We start from the raw sequence: 22,027 nt of genomic DNA on the forward strand, positions 1-22,027 counted from the left end.
GCGACAATTTACAGAACCCTTACTCATTTCTAGCAGGCCTCAAGCTCACAAACTTAACAGTTTACAGTCATAGCTGGCCGTTCATTATAACCCATTCCTAAAATTTAAATCCAGCTTAGTCGTGGCTAAAAATATTACTATGTACATTTTCTTTCATGCAACAGGTTGAAATGGGATAAAGTTAATAAGTACCGTCAGGAGAGTTTTCTCTTCAGTAGACGCTCTATTGTTATACAATGATAAATCGGCTAAAAGAGGGGCAGCTATAGCACTTAGCTCACCAGCTCCAATTCCCATTCTGCACAGGCAGTCACGGGCGCTCGTCTTTGAGAATGACTACCGACCATCATGGGAATTCTGGTTACAGAATAGCTCAATAGCTACCTATAGGTACCCCCTTATAGCCAGCCACATAGTTAACTGTTGTTCGGTATTGCAGTGATTTTATTTCAACAACAGCAGAGCCGTTGGTATCTCCTGCACCACAAAATAATGCAGGGGCTTACACAGCTTAGGAGAAAAGTTAGTAAAATTAATATACTGATATATACTGTATGTGCGTATATGTATGTATGCACACTATATATATATTATACATAGATGTATATACACACACACACACACACCTAAATGCATGCTGTTGTGTCAGTCATTAAAAACCATGAGTAACTTTACAACCATTATAGTGTGCATACATACATTTGCCTAATACACAGAAATATGAATGTATTTACACAGAGCACATATGTACATAAATATATACACAAATTCAATAGAAAACAAAAACCCCCATTTTAAAAGAAACACATAAAGCTAAAACTTCAGTTAGATTTGCCAAGGAAAGGGGGGAGGGAATTCTGCTTTTAAACCGAAAATCACTGTACAGTGGAGTAAACTGTAAAAATACAGTATTTGGTGAAACAAGGCTTGTGTTATGAGAAGTCTTCTGCTGTAAACATTGAGATAGCAGCTGCTGGCTTCAGAAAATAATGCAAACATTCAGATAAAGTAATTGTAACTCTGATATCAGTCACTACATCTCATTTGGATCTGGTCCATTTTGTCACAACAATATAGTCTTTGCTCCAGTTGGCACGCCGATTTTGAACAGAGCACCAGCCACTAGTAGTCTTTCACAGGAGCCAGTTCTGGAACAAGGTTCACGGTTATATTTTTATAAAACTTCTCGATTACAATGTTTGGAGCATATATTAAATTACTTAACCCATCAAGGTACTGGCGTTCTTTGGAGTACCTCAGTAATTTGTACCTGTAGAAACAAAGGGAAAAAAAATGAATCTTAAACTTTCCTCCATTTAATTTTATATCAATATTATATAAAATCTATCACAGCCCAAGCAGAAAAAAGAGAAAGCCATTTATTACAATCACGGTCCTGGTTTAAATAGAGAAGGTTGTGCTTTAAAACTTTAAGAATGTGCTACCTATGGAAGTGGTCATTGGAGGTCATGGGGGCTTTTAAAACTAAACGTCCACTTGCAACTCATCACATTGTTCTAGAAATGCGCCCTGGGGCTTTTAAGCAAACTCTAGAGGAGCATTCATGTTTTATTTGTTGTTGATTACACATGGTTTTCCTCATAAATCTCAACGTTTACCCAATATCTTTCAGATTGTGGACTCATCAATAATGACCTGAGCCAAGGCAAGAGAAGCCGGCAAATCCATGGATCTCATTTCAGGTGATCCGATTTGCCCAGTAAAAAAGGGGGATTTATGGTGTTCCAAAATGCATGCTGGATAGTTCATTATTGTCAAGCAGGAAACAAGTTGGAGTTTTGTTTGCTGTATTTATGTCTAATTAGAGAAAGAAATACCTGAACCTAAAGAAAAATGGTAGAACTTACCGGCCTAAAAACTGGACCTCTCCTCTGTGATGATGAGGAATTGACTTGTATTTCCCAAGATCACCTTCTGGTCTAGACACATTAAAACCAGCATAGTGGACCCTTAGATTGAAAAACAACACGGTGAAGAAAGACAAGCACATATTACCACATTAACAGTAAAATGCTCCTCTACCAATATCAACATTCTCAAATAAATATTAATGATCGACGAATCTGTAAAAGTAAAAAAGATGTTTTTTTCTACTTTTATGAACAACCCAAAGTTGAGCAATGCAATAAATTAAATATAATTTAACAATAAAACAACAGACATGATGTATAAGCCAAACAGCTTCTACCCAAAGTATTCCATGAATACCTAATACAAAGTAACTAGAGCTATATCTGCTGGCAGTGGCAAGCCCGAGCCTAGAGGTGAAACTTCCAGGACTGGTAACCCCCAGTTCTAGCTGTAACAATTCATGTCTACTCATAATAAATTATACAACATGAGGTTTACAAGTGGAATTCAGTCACCACTTTGCTGTACTGACTAATCTCACCTGTTCCACAAATCATCATCTTCACCTCCCCATCCCCAGAAGGCATTGGGAAATCCATTTATCTTTCTAAATTGTTCTACAGTCAAACCACTAACACCTCCGAAAAACTCGTTGTATGGAAGACTGCAAAATAAAATTACCGGACTGTTAGGAAGTGAAACACACCAGTTAAACACAACAGAGCACATCTTAAATATCAGCTGGTAGAAATGTAATTGTAAACAGCACTACAATACGAAACCTAACCAGTCTATAGATAATGTATTCCATACTATGCACTATATAACATTTGTCACATAAGGATAAATCTATGGGGTCCTCTAAGTCTTTTGGCAATCTGACCCATAAGCTGTATAAAGGTAACCAGGAGACATTTGGTGACCTCTATATGCCGTATTGTGTATTATGATTTACCTTAACTACAGGTCTATAAGCCTTATAGCAGAGGCCAAATGTCCAGCCTTATATTTGTGTACAGAACACACAGATTCTGTCAGCTTCTATCACACCCTCAATGCTTGAAATACGGGCATATCTTAGCAACTGTGTTGTGTTTCACTATGCCAGGAGAGCACATTCAATGTTTGTCTAGTAACAAACATTACGTCAGTAGAGTTTTACAGGGGAATTCCAGTCCGAAAAGCAACTTTCCATAGAAAGCCAGTTAGTTGCTAAGGTCAAAAACAAACAGCTACAGTAAGTCATCTCACATGTATTAAAAATCAAGCACAATAAAATATATTGACAGCTTACATGTACATGTATTTGTCAAGCTTTGCTGCAAAATGCCGCGGCATTTCTCCACACCCATAATAATTTCGGTCATTTTCTGGAATGTGATCAACATCATGAAAAATTATGCAGTCCCACTTGCGATCTTTCATTGCTTCTTTAAATCCAACATTAAACAGCATTGCCCGATTGAATGTCTGTGTACCCGCCTTAATAATAACAGAAAAAAAAATATTATGGCATGAATGGCATATATCTGATGAATTTAATACCACATTAGTAATTATTTTTTATAATCATAGAGCAGGCAAATCTAGTAAACCTGTATTAAGGATTTAGGAATATGTCTAAACATTCTTAGGCATTCTGTTAAAGTTTTTTTTTTTTTAAAAAAAAATGCTGGTTCTTTATTACTATTATAATTATTAAAATTATTAAAATAGCACCAGTTATCTAAAGGCTACAATCAGATTTAAGTTCTTTATATTATACTTGGAGAAACTGGTACGGACCAGTCGGCAGGTTTTTCTTCACTGTGGAAGTAGCCTGCTTGTCTAAGTGTAAGAGAGGCTTTGACTTTAACAAAAGTCTCATGTGTTCAACTTAAAACATGCAAGGTTCTCGGCAGGCAGGTAAGGGATGGTTGCCCATATACAAGAAATCATTTTAGATGGATTGCCGGTAGCGATCACTTTTGATAATAGATAAGAATTAACCCTTAAGGTTCCAGCTAATTATGCCATACGTTAAATATAAGTAAAACGACATCTATCCAGCACACATGGTTAGCCTCAAATATGGCTTGTTACACTAGAGTCAACTGGTTATAAGTTTGATTAGAAGCAAACAATAGTGAAACAAAGGCCACTAGAAGCCACTAGATGGCACTGTCCACTAAATACACTGTTAAGGAATTGTTTTAATATGACTGCACTGCATCCTGCACAGCAGTGTGCTTCTAGGCGCTGATCTAACCTTTTGACTGGATGGCATATTACATTACATTACAATTATAATTATAATTCTGGCACAAAACCTCAAGAGGAGAAAGCACAGTATATGGAGTTCACTCAGGAGACCTGCAAGTTTAGAAAAACAAAATCTCCCTCTTTTTATTAAAAGGAACCAGAAGAGAATCCTTTATTTTTTCGTTTACTTTGAAAAAAAATCAAAAGCATCAATGAATCAAGAATCATTTCAGTGCAAAAATAGAAGTATCTTGTCAATGCTTTGAGGGGTTATGCTTTAGAAGCACTGACCTACATACAAGAGACCAGTCTTTCAGCATAAACCTTCTGCAGCTTAAGAGAAGACATTGAAAAGAAAGAACGTGTCTAAATATAACTGAATGTATTCGGAATATACCTGTTCAATGACATAGAAGGCAAACTCTAACCGTTGTCTCTGAAGCATCGGTATAAGGTGTCTGAAGAAAATAGGAAGGTGCTCGTGGCGGTTGCGGAATGGAATAAGGATTGCCACCTAAAATAATATTAAGTGTTTAATAAACTCATTTAAATGTCTGAACGTTCTTTATACATATACACAGGGGACACACTTAATACCATCATAAAAATTAAACCGGAAACTTGGATCTCTGGCTATGCCACTGCAGCACTAAAGCCACACACGATGGAATCAGCTGCAAAGTCATACAAGGTCAATGGAGTGCTTTTCATATCAATCACAGAACAAAAAGCGCAACGGGTGTAATGCAGACTTGCTTAGAAGACTGGTACAAGCTGACATACATGCACATACACAGGTATGGAACAAGCCGACATACATGCACATAAACAGGGGTATGGCAGAAGCCGACATACACGCACATATGCAGGTATGGTAGACGCCGACATACATGCACATACACAGGTATCGTACAAGCCGACATACATGCACACACATACGGGTATGGCAGAAGCCGACATACACGCACATATGCAGGTATGGTAGAAGCTGACATACATGCACATACACAGGTATGGTAGAAGCCGACATACACGCACACACACACACACACACACACACAAGTATGGTGGAAGCCGACATACACAGGTATGGTAGAAGCTGACATACACGCACATACGCAGGTATGGTAGAAGCCGACATACATGCACGCACACACAGGTATGGTAAAAGCCGACATTCATGCACATACACAGATATGGTAGAAGCTGACATACATGCACACACACACACAGGCATGGTAGAAGCCGACATACATGCACACACACACAGGCATGGTAGAAGCCTACATACATGCACGCACACACACAGGTATGGTAGAAGCGCACATGAGTGAGTGTGGGACAGGAAACTGATGACATGAAGCTTACTGCCTCCAATCTCCACCAAATCAAGACATATTTCTATATGTAAAATGTTGTTCAAATATAAAGTTATCTATATTTTAGAAAATGTAATAAGCCAACTAAGTTATTTCTATTTTTTTCTTTTAGGATTTTTATTGTTGATTATCAAGAGAGCTTCAACATTCAGCCTTTGTCCTCTCCTACTTGTTACACCACTGCAAGCGGACCTCCCAGCGGCCTCATGTGTATGAGGATTAACCAACATGGCATTGCCCTGTTATGACACGTACATACAGTATATACGTACTGATACATACACATAACAGAACTATCCTCAGGAAACATTTATTCACTCACTTTCCATCGAGGAGTACAGTCTTTGGGTTTCCAGTGACCACCAGGTCCAAGGTCTGTATCATTTGCAAAGAGCTTGTGCACGTCATATAAAGTAAGTTCACTCATGTTGATACTTGTAGGCCCGCCTGTGTAGTATAAAATTAGTGTTATGGGTCAGATTAGGAGCAAATAGTATTTTTCACTATAAAATCCAACATACAAAGCAAGTTTGTGATTCTGCCTTCCAGTGGTTTCTAAATTCTAGTCTTGTATTCACCAAGTCACCTCCATTATCTAGTAATTTGTGCATTTTTTCAAGTCACACAAACATTTAGGAGCCACCAAAAGAGATTTGCTCATAAAGATTAATATTTAATTATGCTACAGTTTAGGAGCCAGATGAGAAAACTAAGAAGAGACAGCTTCCAAGAGTCAAGTTACTTGGCCAACCCTATTTATCATCCACCGTTTTGATCCCAACGCAAATCCCAAATAGCATTAGCTATTTAGCTAAATTTCAGCCACAATATAAAACAATATTTCCATTTTTTTCTACATTTAAGCACTAAGTAATTTAATGTTTCGATCTTTTATATTTTTTTATTTCCAAGATGACTTAGCCCTCAAGAGTAATTTAGACCTCCATCATTATGGTTGTTCCACCACATTTTGTACTTAAATATGGCGTCTAACTAAACTGCATTTAAGCATGGATAAAAAAAAGGAAGCAAGCCCCCCCCCCCCCAATTATGTTTAACCATTAACCAAAGGGGAGCTTTAAAACAAAATAAATAATATTATGCCTTTGCTGTTAAAATATAATATTCATCAGGACACCCAAATTAACAGCAACATGTCATGGATTAATATTCTTAACTCTTTGTACCATTAAATATTGGATGTGTTATTACGTTAATTATCAATTAATAAGGACACATCAGGTATTCTCCCCTGGGCCAAACAATATTTGGGGAGGGTATTTCAAGGGTTAAAAATATTGGCACAGACATTGTCAAAAATCAGAATTTCACAGGAAGATTTCACAAGCTGCCCAGATTCTAACCAGACCACATACTAATCTAGTGTCATTCCATATAATACAAATCAAAGCCCTTTTTATAAAATATGAGCCACACAAGCACAATAAATGCCAGGAAGGGACCTCTGACAGAAGTGAATCTTCCATAATACCCTGCTCAGCATAGAGTGGCGTAAAAAAAAAAAATTGGCAGAATTAACTCCTTCCATGTCAAATCTGATATGCTCTTGTGTAATCAGAAGGGCAGAGGTCTTGGGTGGACTTTGCAGCTAATTGCCCTCTCTCACTCCTGGTACCTTTGTGCCTGATGCTCTGCTGTCCTGGCCGCGGCTCGCTCTCAGTGCGGTTCCTCTGCCGACCTGCCTCCCAGCCCGACTGAGACATACAATAAAGGTGGTTTCAAATGCAATGTTGTTTTTAAAATTGTATAACTTTACTTAGAGCATAGAGTAGAACACATCAGCAGATGCAACAGGGATCAAGAGAAGACTGCTGCATACCCCACTTTTCTCTCTCAGACCTGTCCACCTCTGCTTCTTGGCGCCATTTAATGCAGAGGTAGGTGCCGCGGGCGGAAGGCACCCAGGCGCCCAAGTTACACAGCCCAGAGAGACACCAGCGGACAGCTTACATGCCGTGCAGACAGGTCTGAGGAAGTAAGAGGGGAGTTAGTGTACGCAACAATTCTAAGTTAGGTTATACAATTTTGAGAGCAGCCGCGGAGCTGGGAGATGCGAGAACCAGGCATACCACCCAGGTGCCAGGTAGTGATTTGGGCAGCCAACCCGGCGCCCGGGATTTGTCGAGCCCTATGATAAGTATATAAACTGCTTTTGGAATATATGGAGCTCAAAATACCAAGGAACAGACAGACACATCTAACCCCAGCAATTTTCCAGAATTCTTATAACATTTTACATCAAGTTAAAACCATTTTAAATGTAGGGCAATTAGGAAGGCCATATTTTATATGCACACGACAAAGTAATTAATGTAAATCTCGTTTTTAAAATACTGTCATTAATCAAACTTCTGAGCTGTATAAAGGTAGATTATGTACAACGGCAAACATATGAACCATTAAGCTAGTTGAGTTTAACCTTTTGGTAAAATGTACCTACGCATAAAAGGGAGTTTCTCTGGACATGGAAGATGTTTAGAAAATGTGAAGTTTTCTGGCAGATACACTGTTGACTGAGCAGTGAAATCAGTAGCGTTGGTGCCATCAGGATAATCTAAAAATGGGAGAAAAGATCTACATTGAAATTCACCAACATAATTATACTTCTTTATATACAAATACATTGCAGTGATTCATAAGACGAAAAAAACATCTGAAACAAAATACACTGCGGGTAATGCAAGGAACACATAGGTCTATGTGAAAGACAAAAAAAAGGGGATGAAAAAGAAAAAAAAAAGCTTCAGAACTGCTAATGAAGTTTTTCAAGGTTAAAACAGCATGGTGGCAGCAGGTCGCGGGTTAATTCCACGCTCTTGCAGTTAGTCGTAAAAAGCTCAAGTGAGAATCATTTTGCTTTTATATGTGTAAGCATTTAAAAAAAAAAAAAAAAAAAAGTTCAGCTGTAACAAATCCAATCATCTATACATGTATAGCAACCAGATCATATGAATTGGAAGAGTCTGATCCAAAAACGCAATGCAGTAATGCTGCATATATTTATATATATATTGAGGAACTCCGAGTACACCTTTTGTGTTACCTACAGGCACACAAATTACCAAGCAGGTTTAGATTTACTTATCGTTACTATTGCTTTATATGTATTCACCAAATACACGCACTATTTTTTTTTTACCTGTTCCGTTGAGAGTGGTATTTTTATTAGTGTAATGTCTGACAATGTGCCCGATAGTTCTGACATTGTCTATCAGCATTATGCCTCGTGCTTGCACCATGAAGAGGTAGGTATTTGCTGAAAAAAGGAAAAAAAGGGAAAGTTAAGTAAAATGATACAATTTATACCACACTGTTACCATAGACATGATTACTAAAATAATTAAAGCTGAATATTAAACATGTTCTCTCCAAATGCATTGATGGTCAAGAGGGCAATTTAAAAATCTGGATGGATGAGGTCCTCAAGGTCGCGATTTTATCTGTAAACCTGATACAGTCTGCTAACTTTCCCCCAAACGGCCGTGTAGAGCGACATCGATCAATCTATAATTGATCTAAAATATTTCTCTCTATGCAGGTCTATACAATCACCTTGACTTATACCCCCAAGCAACAATGTGATGTCAGTGTACGAGGTGTGATGGCCAAACATCACGATATGCAACATAAGGCCATTCGATGTGACAAAACGTTCAATCATACCTGTCTCCCTTTCATCTCGGTATCCCATACAATCTTAGATGTCTGCTGCTAATATCACACGATATCACAGTGCGTCATTAAAAACAGCACCCTATCAAATATCCACTACTGCAGGTGCTCAAGTGATTATAGCTCAATATAAATAAAAACACAGTATTCTGCTTTCATAGCACTGTCATTGACATCTTTATGTTCTTTTTGGATAGGATACCAGCTGTGAGATACAAGCTTAAAAAGCCAATAAAACACAGAAGACACTAGATTAAAACAGTGGGATTAGTCTAGAGCTGAAACAACGAATCGATAAAATCGATAATAATCGATAACGGAAATCATCGATAACGATTTCCGTTATCGATTAATCGAGTGATCAATTCGTTGTTGGAGCACTCGGCTCCTTTTACTTACCTCCGCGAGCGTTCCCCGCTTCTGCTACACGTTCTGCAGTCTCCGCCTTCTAGCTACGTGACGGATGTGACGCGTTCCGGAGGTAAGTATTCTTCATGTCTATGTGCACGGATCGCACAGAGCCACTCGCACAGAGCGAATCGCTCTGTGCGAATGGAGCCACTCGCACAGAGCGGTTCGCTCTGTGCGAGTGGCTCCACTCGCACAGAGCGGTTCGCTCTGTGCGAGTGGCTCCACTCGCACAGAGCGGTTCGCTCTGTGCGAGTGGCTCCATTCGCACAGAGCGGTTCGCTCTGTGCGAGTGGCTCCATTCGCACAGAGCGGTTCGCTCTGTGCGAGTGGCTCCATTCGCACAGAGCGGTTCGCTCTGTGCGAGTGGCTCCATTCGCACAGAGCGGTTCGCTCTGTGCGAGTGGCTCCATTCGCACAGAGCGGTTCGCTCTGTGCGAGTGGCTCCATTCGCACAGAGCGGTTCGCTCTGTGCGAGTGGCTCCATTCGCACAGAGCGGTTCGCTCTGTGCGAGTGGCTCCATTCGCACAGAGCGGTTCGTGAGTGTGGGTGCAGGGCAGAGTGGGGGTGCAGGGCAGAGTGGGGGTGGGGGTGCAGGGCAGAGTGGGGGTGGGGGGTGCAGGGCAGGAGACTGGGTGCAGGGCAGAGTGGGGGTGGGGATGCAGGGTGTGAGTGTGGGTGCAGAGCAGAGTGGGAGACTGGGTGCAGGGCAGAGTGGGGGTGGGGATGCAGGGCAGGGTGTGAGTGTGGGTGCAGGGCAGAGTGGGTGCAGGGCAGAGTGTGAGTGTGGGGGCAGGGCAGAATGTGGGGGCAGGGCTGGGTGCAGGGCAGAGTTAGAGACTGGGTGCAGGGGCACAGTGCAAAGTGCTGGGTGCAAAGTGCCAGTGCTGGGTGCAAAGTGCCAGGGCTGGGTGCAAAGTGCTGGGTGCAAAGTGCCAGGGCTGGGTGCAAAGTGCAAAGTGCTGGTGCAAAGTGCTGAATGCTGGGTGCAAAGTGCTGGATGCAAAGTGCCAGGGCTGGGGCAAAGTGCTGGGTGCAAAGTGCTGGGTGCAAAGTGCCAGGGCTGGGTGCAAAGTGCTGGGTGCAAAGTGCTGGGTGCAAAGTGCTGGGTGCAAAGTGCAAAGTGCTGGGGCAAAGTTTCTTGAACAGTAATAGTCCACCTCTTTTCAGAATGTTTGGGGTTATTTTGTTTCATAAATATTGTGTTTGGGTTCTTGTACTTTGAAAATATTGTTTTTTATTACATCATAACAAAATAAGAATGTTAATGTAAATTTTAAGTTGTTTTTTAACATCCAGTTCATTAAATTCTTTTAAATAAACGAAAAATTTGCATATTGTTTTTTTTTATCCGATTAATCGATTAATCGAAAAAATAATCGGCCGATTAATCGATTATTAAAATAATCGTTAGTTGCAGCCCTAGATTAGTCACTTAAAAATATCCATCTCTGGAGCGCCTGTAAACTTGACTGCGTGATTTTTTTTTTTTTAATTTTCAAGATGGCACCAATGCTACCAAATCACTGACAATTTCAATACATTTACTAAGCAATGAGGATTCACAGCACGTCATTAACTCCTAATATTACAATGTTATGTTTACTCATTAGAACAATTCATTTTACAAACTTAACTCAACTCACTATCCTTTCACCCAATATCAATAAAGCACTTATACTAGGCATTTAAATTCAACATATAGTGTGTTCGTTTTGTATTTCATAAAGGGTAATTGTTTGGGAGATATTTGGTGAGGCTAGTTTGCATTGTGGATGCGGTGATTAGAAGCGAAATTGCCTTATGAAGTTATATCCCCCCACGTATGCAAAGAAAGTAATTGCACGTCTTCTTTCCCAAATTTAAGTTTTTATAATAATAGTGTTTTTTTCTCCCCATGGGTTCAAAACTTCCAGGAACTTTGCATCCCAAACTTCTTCCAACAAAGAGAGGTCCTACCCATGGTCATTCTAGCAGCAAGGCATGTTGTTCAGCATGTCGGTAAGGCGCATGAAATTGCATATGCTATAACTAGAGAATCGGCATAATTAAGTGTTGGAATCAGCATGCATAAATGCATGAGGCGGGCGGATTTTAAAGCAAATTAAAGGCGGTGTACAATCTTTAAAAGTAACAGCTTTCTATTAACCTAGAAAAAAGACAAAGGTTTACAAAAAATAAATAAATCAATAAACATTTTAACCATCAAAATATGGCATAGGGTAAATTGCTTTTGAAGATGGGATCTAATTGTTTCCAAAATATCAAAAAATGTATGGTCAAAAACAGCACATAGGCCTTATAAAAAGGACTATAGTACACTAGGTATTTGATGAGTTTAAAAAATGCGATGCCAGAAGGATGCTCTTCCTTGGAATATAATAAAGTGATAGGTGTGTTTTGATGCAAGCCTTTATTTCCCTGGACAGGCCTGCCTCTCCGGTTCCATTGCCATAAAGGCCGTCTCTTTGAAACAAATACAAGCTGCTCTCATTAGGCTCGTGTCTCCCCAGCTACTGTTAAATGGTGCCTCGGAGACCATTGTTATTTGTAACAGGAAACATTGGCAGGCATCCCAGAATAAAAGCGGGACTAACTTAATTATGTCTCCCAAGGTGAGTGATTCCTTACCGACATGCAGAAAGGTATTGCAGGACAGCAACATTTCATTCTCAAAAAACTAGTGCAAATACAAACTAAAATAAATAAACTAAATGCTGATGAGAAGAATATCTTCTTAGCCATGATTATACTGTTTCTGTAAAGCATTAAATACACACAAAAAAAGCAAACGTATATTGCTTTCCTTGTCTTGTGTTGATTATATGTGGTAATTTCATTTAAAAACTTTTTATATGACTTTTCTAAGTTTCATTTGGTTTCCCTTCAGATTTGGTATGCAAAAGAGCATAAACATTTAAAAACTGACCCACAAAAGTGCATCTTATTGAAAAGCAGGCAATCCAGCCCGGAAATGGCAAATATTTGCAGTGCCAACACTGCATGGTGTGCCTACGCCTAGTGTAGTTTCTACCTTCCAGAAAGAAGAACCCAAGAACACAAGCCTATACTCACACTCATTTACATACATACACACATACTTACTTACACATACACCGTTCTCCCCTTTCTTCTCATTATCTCTCTTCTATATCTTTCTCCACTTTCTAACTTTATCTCGTATTTCTCACCTTTTGTACTTCCAGTGGTGAGAGACCTCCGTTGTGCTTCAGTGCTGGGATATGACATCATACCCCGGTGCTCAACATCAATAGCCTGCATGCTTCCCGAGGGAACAGGCCCTTTTTATTTTGGGCTGATTTAAAAAAATGAAACAGTGCAAAATGAGATATAGGTTGAGTGAGTGAAACAGTTGTTACTCCCTCTTGGTCAGGTAAGCAGAATTTTGCAACACTGCTTTCCTGATTACACTACATGTAACCACATGAAGTGGAGGAGCTGTGTGGTCGGCTCCGTACATGTACACTCAAACCTATACATGTTTAAAGGATTTTGTGCAATTTAAATATATCTTCATTGAAGCCAGATGCAGAACAAGTTTATCAGGTCAGGATGAACAAGTTTATCAGGTCAGGATAAACAAAACAGTAAGTGAAGAAAACACACTTCCTTGTTAGCTAGTTGGTCAGTCTTGTACTACTTAAAAGAAATCTAGAAGACTGAAGAAAAAAAAAATGTCTAATAATATGGTTTATTATACTAAACATAATTATGATCTAAAAATATAAACACAGTACAGGTATGGCCCGCATCAGGGTTCCGATAGCTTCTCATTTGGTGTTCCTTTTCAGCAGGGAATTATGGCTTTAACTTGATAAATGCAAGTATTGTGCACATTTTAAAGGGACATTCCAGCAATCATATGCATTTAAACGTATACCACATCTGCGTGGCCCTTTTAAATACATTTTCATGCTGTCTGTTTTTAAAACGCACAGGAGGATTTTCCAGAATTCGCCCTCGTATATGGATTTGCCACTTTTCCCCACAACCCAGTTACTTTCCATGCAGAAGATGTGTGCGGCTCAACACATCCCATGTACATGATGTACCTACCGCCAGTCAGCCCCCCCCATGCTAGCAGTCAGCCCCCCCCATGCTAGCAGTCAGCCCCCCTCTGCTAGCAGTCAGCCCCCCTGCACAGATGCGGAGAATGTGTTTCCATTGACTTCACTAAGGGAGACAGCAGCTGCAGGGTTTTAGTTTTGTACCTCATGTAAATGTGTTTTTGGGGGGTTATTATGAAGAATGCTTGTTAAAAGCTACTCACATTGACTGTCAGTGATACTAAACTGTCCCTTTAAATATTGCAAAGGAAAGTTGCCTAAGTAAAAAAAAGACATCCAACTTCACTTTAGTCACATTTTTCTTTCATATCCATATGAATATGACTCATTGGGAGTAATTTTCACTATGTATATAGAGAGAGCAAACCGTCTGTCCTCAAATCACCTCATTTCTTATTGCTTTCACTCCCAAGGCTACAATACATGCAATGCGTGCCAATAAAAAGGGAAGAATAACCATATAAATAGAGGGATCAAAAAGTTTAAGGGGGACTATCACACCCCAAACCATCTCCAATAGAAATGCCCTTGCCTATGTAGAACACAATTAGAATATTGTTTTCCTTTCTGCTTAAAGGGGTCAGTAAGTGATTTTAGTTTGTTTCATTTTGGCACGGGCTCCAGTGAATGCTGCTGCATGTATTCTTTGGGCACTGAAGTCAGAAAACGAGACTTCTGTCCTAGTGAAGTCCTTGGCCGGCTGCCTCTACTAAACCAGGAAGTATTAGAATGTAAGTTTCTTGCACATGCTCAGAAGCAGCCATATTGAATTCACTGAAGCAGCAGCCAATCACATTTAGTTGGACAAGACATAAGTGTACTGATAGCATACATGTCATTGGCTGCTGCAATTCCCACTAGAATGGGAGTTATTGTGGGCATGTGCAAGAAGCGTACAGTGGTATGCTGCCTGCTTTCAGCAGAGACAACTGGGGGAGGAGTCACATGACACACAGCTCTAATAACTGCAGAATGGATGCACCTAAGAAAGCGGGTTCCCATGTGTTTTTAATGTGAAATACCGTAGTACAGGAGCGTCCCTTTAGCAAAGTCATTTCAATCTGTAAATATCAAATGGAGCCTGCTTTAGTATAAAAGGTATATATATAGCTTTACAAATAATATAATCAAAAGGCAAACACCACTAAAACTCAACAGCAGTGAACTATAAGGGGATACAACCTTTTTAGGTCACATTTCCAACTATTTAAAGAATGCGACAATACAACATTTGACAGATTATGTTCACCCTAATTTGAAAAAAAAAAAAAACAGTTTACGGATTTCACGCAGAGGACTGAAAAGAACCAAGAACGCCTGCGTTAACACAAAGGGAGCTGTAATGCTAGGCAGACCTGCGTGGGAGGCAACCGAGTCAAATTTCTTTAGCAACAGGAAACCTAGCAGCTTTAAAAGGCACAACATAGGCCTTCCATACAGAACTGTGTCTCAAAAGAACCTGCATCATGATTGTTTCATGACAATTGCTCCTCACTATGACAATGTAATTGAGGAACAAACAGAACCCTGCAGCAGCCAACACCCATCCATACAAAACGGTTATGGAAACACAACAGGCGATAAGATGCAAATGCATATTTGGCATTAAAAGCGTGAATAAAATTATCCAAAAATTGAACATTTTAAAAGCATCCAAATACTATATATGTGTGCTCGAGAGCGTACTTCATGCAAACTGCTTATTCCATTTTAACAAAACAAATATCTGTGCTAAAGCTAACCTCATCATTACAGCATGCACAAAAATACCGCAATACAAAAAGCAGTAATAGCCACATATACCCAGCCAGCATGTGAAGGTGTATCATATGTAGATTATTCCCCTGCATCATATGGAAACACTGGCTGTTCAAGTATGGGAGGAAAGATTAGAGAGCCACGTAAGGCGGTTACCGGTGACTTTCTTTCCCTGAACAAAATTAGATGCAAACAAAGTATATTTTAAAACGGTCGGCAATAAGCATTTTTGTGAATATTCTTTTTGGGTGCCTGGCGCATTCCTAAGGGAAGTAAATGTAAAATGTAAAAGTTACATTGGTTCTAAGAGAAGTCTTTAGTTGAGGTTATATCTTGTTAGAAAAAAAAGCCATCGAGCAGGTTTACAAATTCTAGGAGAGGCTGAAAAATGCAGTAGCCAGCTTTTTTCCCCAATTATGTTTTTAGTGTCATATATTTAAAGTTTCAGGCATATCCATATCTGGGAACCCTCTGGGCGAAATACACCTTTTCTTGGTTGGGGAAGAGACATTGAGGCATGCCCCCACTACCGGCCCATCACTAGCCCCGCACCAAACATCAGCAATCCAACAATCGACATCCCGAAAAGGCAGGGCTCCGGGTACCTGGAACCTGAATCTCCCTTCTCTGCTGCATTACACGTCACCTTAAGAAATATAATTAAGAAATATGCCCCATATGACCATTATAAAAGGTCATTAAGATAGCTCACAAAAGATATGTAATAAAAAGAAAATATTTTCAATAAAGTATTGAACAATGCATTAAATATTTAATAAGCTGATAAATTAAATTCAATTATTGGTATTTCAAGTTAATAATAAATATTAAATTGTACACAAACATGCCCTTACCACTAACACACTGTAAGACACACACGATATCATAAGATATGCTCAGACACCTTACATTAACACAAGCTAACATACTCATGCACACAAATGCCAACATCATACCCTTATACACACATACTTTAAGACTATATGCTGACATACACTCACACTAATGCCATACAGTAGCACAAACACAACACCATATGCTTATACACACATGAGCATGAACGCAGTATCCAACAACATACATTACAACACACAATCACTCTGGTACTATACATACACACTACAGTACTCCCCCTTCTCCCTCCCTCATTGCAGACACCTGTCTCAACTGCACCGCGCATGTTATGTGACCCTTCTGGGCTCCTGGGTTAGTTGGTTACTGGGTCAGCACACCCATCTTGGGAGAGCAGGTAGGCTGAGCCCGGTACATCCTTACACACCGCCATAAAGTGATATGTCAAGGGTTTGTCAAGCCCTGACATTTAGTCGCATAAGGTTGTGTGACTTCTGAGTTAACCAAAAACGTACGGGACTCCTTTGTCTGCCCAATAAAGGTATTGTATCTTTACTGCATCTAACTCCATTTACCGTTCTAAGTAATTTCACTTCATGCAGGTATGTTGACTAAAATTCAATAGCCAGGATAATTAAGTTTGAAATGCTTCTTTTGACTGCCTGACATTTCAGGCCCCGATAATTAATACAACTGACAAAGCTCGAAGTGATCAGTGTAGACAAAACAAGTCCCCATGTGTAGCATTTCTACATGACATGCTATTAGCCAGAAGAAGCACAGTGCAAACGAATGCACAAATAAGAATAAAAGTAGCATACTTGCAGTGATGTCTGCCAGTGTATTCCAGTGAAGATCGATATAGTCCTTAATTCAGGTGGAAGTATCACTTACCACTGCTGACAAGGTTTAATCAACAGAAAAAGAACAGTGGAACAAACATTTAGATCCACTTTAACATTATGTTTCTAGGATTCGAGTGATTATGCCACACATTATTTCTCCCTTTTTATTGATGTTGCAGTAATCACCAATATTTCCTTCTTCAGGAGCATTAATGTAATTAATGTGAACCTTGGTGGGGCTGAGAAGGATCAGTATCTAGCAGTTAATGAGGCGAGATCAAGTTTTAGGGGTTTTTCTTTTTTTTTTTTTGCCGCTACTAAATTTAGCCGAGTAAATCCTTCCTTTGTCCATACACTTACACCCCATGCCCAAATTTTAAATACATATTAAGCTACTATTCTTTGTTTAGTTAAGTCCCCAGCCCTATGTACAAACATAATAATAAGCTATAGCTGGAACTACATGTATCAAACAGGCACAGCAACTAGCTGCATTACTACACCTGACGCCAAGCACCAACCTGCCAAACGAGCTCCCTCTTTTCAAATAATCTCCCTCCCGAAAAACAAAAGTGCGATCGCAAAACCCACTGAGCAATTAACCTTCGAATATCAAGCCTCACTTTCCCACCATTACAAGATGCTGAGTGGACAACTTTAAATCTAGTAGATAACACCCATTGTACAGCGCTACAGAATGTGATGGCGCTATATAAAACAATAAATAATAATAACAACAACACCGTGGGCAAAGATCAGCCATTCATATTTTGCACAAGGTTTTCACACAGGGTGTTGGAGCTATTCAGAGAGATGAAAAATTAAATAAACGGGAGTCAGATTGGCACAGAAAGGCAAGATTCAATTTCTATTATGAAGGAAAGGCAGAAATGGCCCTGCATAATGTATACTTTAATAAGTGGATTTGTTTACCATATAGAACTATGCATTATTATCTGGAAATCCAAAGCAAAAAGTTGCTCTTTAGGAGCTTAAAATAAAAAATGTATTCTTTGAAAAAGTCTGAATATTTCAACATTTTTAATGTGTTGGCCATACAGCTTTAAAGTATTGAACCAAATCTACTTTTTTCTCCAAATGCATTTATCATAAAACTATTATTATTTAGAGGTTTATTCGTTATACTATTGAGTTTATAAAAAGGTACATTTAAGAGGGTAAATTTCATAGGTTAAATTGGGCCTACATAACGCATAGTTAGATATGTTGGGTGATATGTAGGCTTTATTTTGGGCCTCTTTTGGAGAACAGTTGATCAACTTTATTTTGGGGTTTTTTGTCACATAGTTTAGTTTAATTTCCAGAGGCATAAGAGTGCAGCCCATAAATGAGAATGATTTAAATGTAAGGGACCCCAGTGTTACGCTGGTAACCAAATGGAAATAAATGCAATTGTATAAAAGAACAGAAGCAGGGGGTTTCCGAATGGAAAAAGGCCTGGGAATTTTGAATTGTTTCCGAAAGTGCAAGAAACAAAATTTGGTGTCCGGATAGTTTTTGGTCCATGTGCACAAGTCTGTGTAGGCAAGAGGAGAAGAAGAGCTGCTGAAAAAGAAGACAGAGACACGGAAGCGGTCAGCAGGAAAAGTAAAGAGACATCGAGAGAGAGCGAGTAAGAGCGAGAAAGAGCGAGAAAGAGTGTGTGAGCATCGGAAGCAACAATATGCAAAGATTTGGAGCTCTCTGCTGTGGTTATATTTGTTGTGTTGCAAATCTCTCTTCATTTTCGGACATTTGTAAGAATTAACGAAATTGGTAAATATTAAAATGTATACGAATCGTGATGCACAAGTCTAATAAACAAAACACTCAGTGACTTAAAGTTGCATTCCAACCACTACATGCATTTTAATGCCTATGATTGCTGTGCGTCCGCTTTAAATTATGTTTTCTTTTCTCCTGCAGTTCCTTGGCTTGTGCTGGGCCAAACATCTCCTACTTATCAATGCACATGCGCACTACACTCACTGCCAGCCAGCTTTATCACTGGCTCACACAAGAGTTCCAGGTTGATCGAATGACCCGTTACACATACAGAAAGCATTCCCACCGATTTCAATGGAAGAGATTTCCTGGGTAGCAACTGACCATTAACAATCACAACAGAGGGGCAGTTCGAGGTAGCTTCTTCTAAAGGTAGGTGCCCCCCTTTCAAGTAAAGAATACATATATTAAAGTACTTACAAACAACTTTCATTTGCATTCTTTGTTTGTGACGTTATATAAGGACTGTCCCTGTAACTCCAAAACATAATACTGAGGAATTGGCATTGCAGAAATTACGGATCATCCATTAAATTAGCTCACAACCCACACCGCGTCCTGTTAAACAATATGCAAATAACTGACATTTTTAAGATTTTTCCCCCAAACTATTGTTCCAATGTATATCCTGAATGGTTGTGTGTGTGTGCGTAATACTGTACATTCCCCAGAGCTGTCACACACAAGCTTCCTGAAACATAACAGGGCATAGGAGGTATCTGCTCAGAACAGAAGCTGTAAAAGTCATTTCATGACTTTAGCGTTAATACATCGCATAACAGGCGTGAACTGGAAGCTGCCGTGGGTTCGTTGCTTAACCCACTAGTAAGGAGGAAGTGGCTGACCAGATTCAATGAACGACCCAGCGGGGTACGGTAGCAGCTGCTAGTAAAGTAAAGAAAGGTGATCAAAACACAGAGGAGCCGGGACAGTAAAGAATGGGAAATATGATCTATAGAGAGGAAAATGAAGACATGACCGTACCTTTACCCTAATTAAAAAAAAACCTCAAAGCCGCAAAAATCAAAATAGAATGAGAAAAATCTATTTTCGCGAAAATATACCAAAATTGGTTCATAGATAAATTGTCTAAGTTGAACAGCACTTTTTTAAATATCGGTAAAAGATAAATCACTAATTCACACCCAATAACTTGCTACTCTACAACAGAAGGTCACACATCACAAACTATTTGACAGGTGTACATGTCATAAATATGTATTAAATATTAAACACTTGTCATTAGCTTAGGCCATCACACTTACACAAACTATACTATGTATTTCAATTCTAAATTTGAAGGCCTAACTGGAGAATAAATGTCATGTTGCGAATGATTTTGTCCTCTGATGTATTTGTATATGCAGGAAGTATATCTGGTGTAATGGAACTCATTTTTTCATATCAGTCAAAAGACCCACAAAGCTATAAAACACATCTTGTTGCAGCCACTAAAAATAAAGACACATTAACATAATAACGAAGCTTCACCAAAGCTTCTGGGATCTTAATCAAACGAGGTTCAAGATCTGCATATAACAAGAAACCACCCCCAAACCTCACACACCCATTTGGGATTCTGCCACTGCAGGGGTTTGTATTACCCCAAATAAAAGGCCCTAGGGCACCCATATGCTAAGGTACCCTAAGCAGTGCCAGCAGGGGGGTGGGCAGATGCCCCACTTACCAATTCCTGGGGCTGCATAGATGAAGTAGAGGCAAGATGAGGACAACGAGAAGAAGAAAATGAATGCAAAGATGGATCGGTTGGAAATCCGCAGAAGCCTTCGGAGCAGCGGCTTCATGATGCCCGGTAGGGTACAAGCAGCTCTCAGGAGAGCTTCCGGGCGGACAGGTACCTCCGGGGACACAAGCCCATCGGGTAAGAGGAGACCGAGAGACACGCACCACCGAGGAGAGGAAGGAACCAGGAAATGGCACGAAGAAGACCTGATGCCGATCCCCCCCTCGGGGAGGAGGAAAGGAATCAGCAATGTAAGGAGGGAGGACACAGTGCTGAGGAGAGGGAGGGGGACTCGCTAGTGATTGGGGTGGAGGTGAAAAGAGGAAGAGATTACAGATCAGAGCTGGAAGGTGCTGATTTGGGCGGAGAAGGATGTTTCCGTGAGGTCAGGGGTGTGTACCGTAAATAACACGGAATTATGTGCTGTTTCTACCAATGATATGGAACGAGGAATTAAAGGCATGCGGCAGAGAGGCGTTTTACACGCAACCCATGAAACAGCAGTGCATTATAAACCGGGGGTCATATGGAATGCATTGGCAAACACTGTATAATATTCCGCTTGAGACTATGCAATATATGCCAAGTGTGTGATGGGTGGCGTTATACACCGGGTTATTACACGCGTTAGGTGCCCGTTATAGGGATGTGAGATTGCGATACAGTGAGGCTACATAGCGCTGCATGGCGAGATTACACATTATGGCATTTAAATAAATGGGGAAGGGGTTTGTTTGCACAACGCGTGAAACCGGCAGACACTAGTTACACAGGAGAGGTATGTAGACAAAACGGGTGAGAACGACTGTAATATAGGGCCTCGGGGAATATGGCAGTAAAAGGGGCCCTATTAGAGTGTGTGTGACAGGCTGGGTTAAGCAGGGTAACGCCAAGACAATACGCGCGCCTACTCGGGAACACTGCGCTGCGAACGGACAACTTGTGAACTCAGGAGGCGGCAATGTGACAGACACCGTTTCCTGGAAGGAGAGCTCTGTTTGCTTATCTCTGTGGAGCGAAAAAGGTGCCTGTGGACTTCTAAATAAAACACCAATCACTGCAAGGCTTCCTGAATCACCCCTTTCTGATTGGCTGGGATAAATGAAGCCGCGATACCACTGGGTTTTGGGATTGGCAGGAAACAAGTTGATTTGATGTTGCTTTCTGTGCCGCGACTGACCCTGTAAAGGAACGGGTTAACGCTGCAGTAAGCCCTTGTGCCATAGGCTCGCTGCCGTCACGTGCTACTGAAGGTGGTCATTGGTCTGGAATGACGTAATGAGGCAGTGGTCTGACAGGTGAAGCGCTGCCAGTGGCTGGGGGAGTTGCTGGGTTACCGTTGCGGTTGTGAAGGGATACTT

At 40.2% G+C, this 22,027-nt stretch overlaps 1 protein-coding gene across 1 annotated transcript; it reads right to left on the reverse strand.

The window, feature by feature from the left end:
- Positions 1-530: 530 nt before the first annotated feature.
- On the reverse strand, positions 531-20,926 carry B4GALT6 (beta-1,4-galactosyltransferase 6). Its single transcript, XM_053467656.1, has 9 exons — positions 20,610-20,926; positions 8,653-8,769; positions 7,954-8,067; positions 5,815-5,939; positions 4,511-4,627; positions 3,167-3,354; positions 2,414-2,536; positions 1,869-1,970; positions 531-1,270 (listed from the first exon to the last, which is right to left on the reverse strand). The coding sequence occupies exons 1-9, from the start codon at positions 20,725-20,727 to the stop codon at positions 1,123-1,125; spliced, it is 1,152 nt and encodes a 383-aa protein (XP_053323631.1). The 5' UTR covers positions 20,728-20,926; the 3' UTR covers positions 531-1,122.
- Between the last annotated feature and the right edge of the window lie 1,101 nt (positions 20,927-22,027).

Source organism: Spea bombifrons, chromosome 5, assembly GCF_027358695.1.
Source record: "Spea bombifrons isolate aSpeBom1 chromosome 5, aSpeBom1.2.pri, whole genome shotgun sequence".
In the NCBI taxonomy this organism is placed as follows: domain Eukaryota; kingdom Metazoa; phylum Chordata; class Amphibia; order Anura; family Pelobatidae; genus Spea; species Spea bombifrons.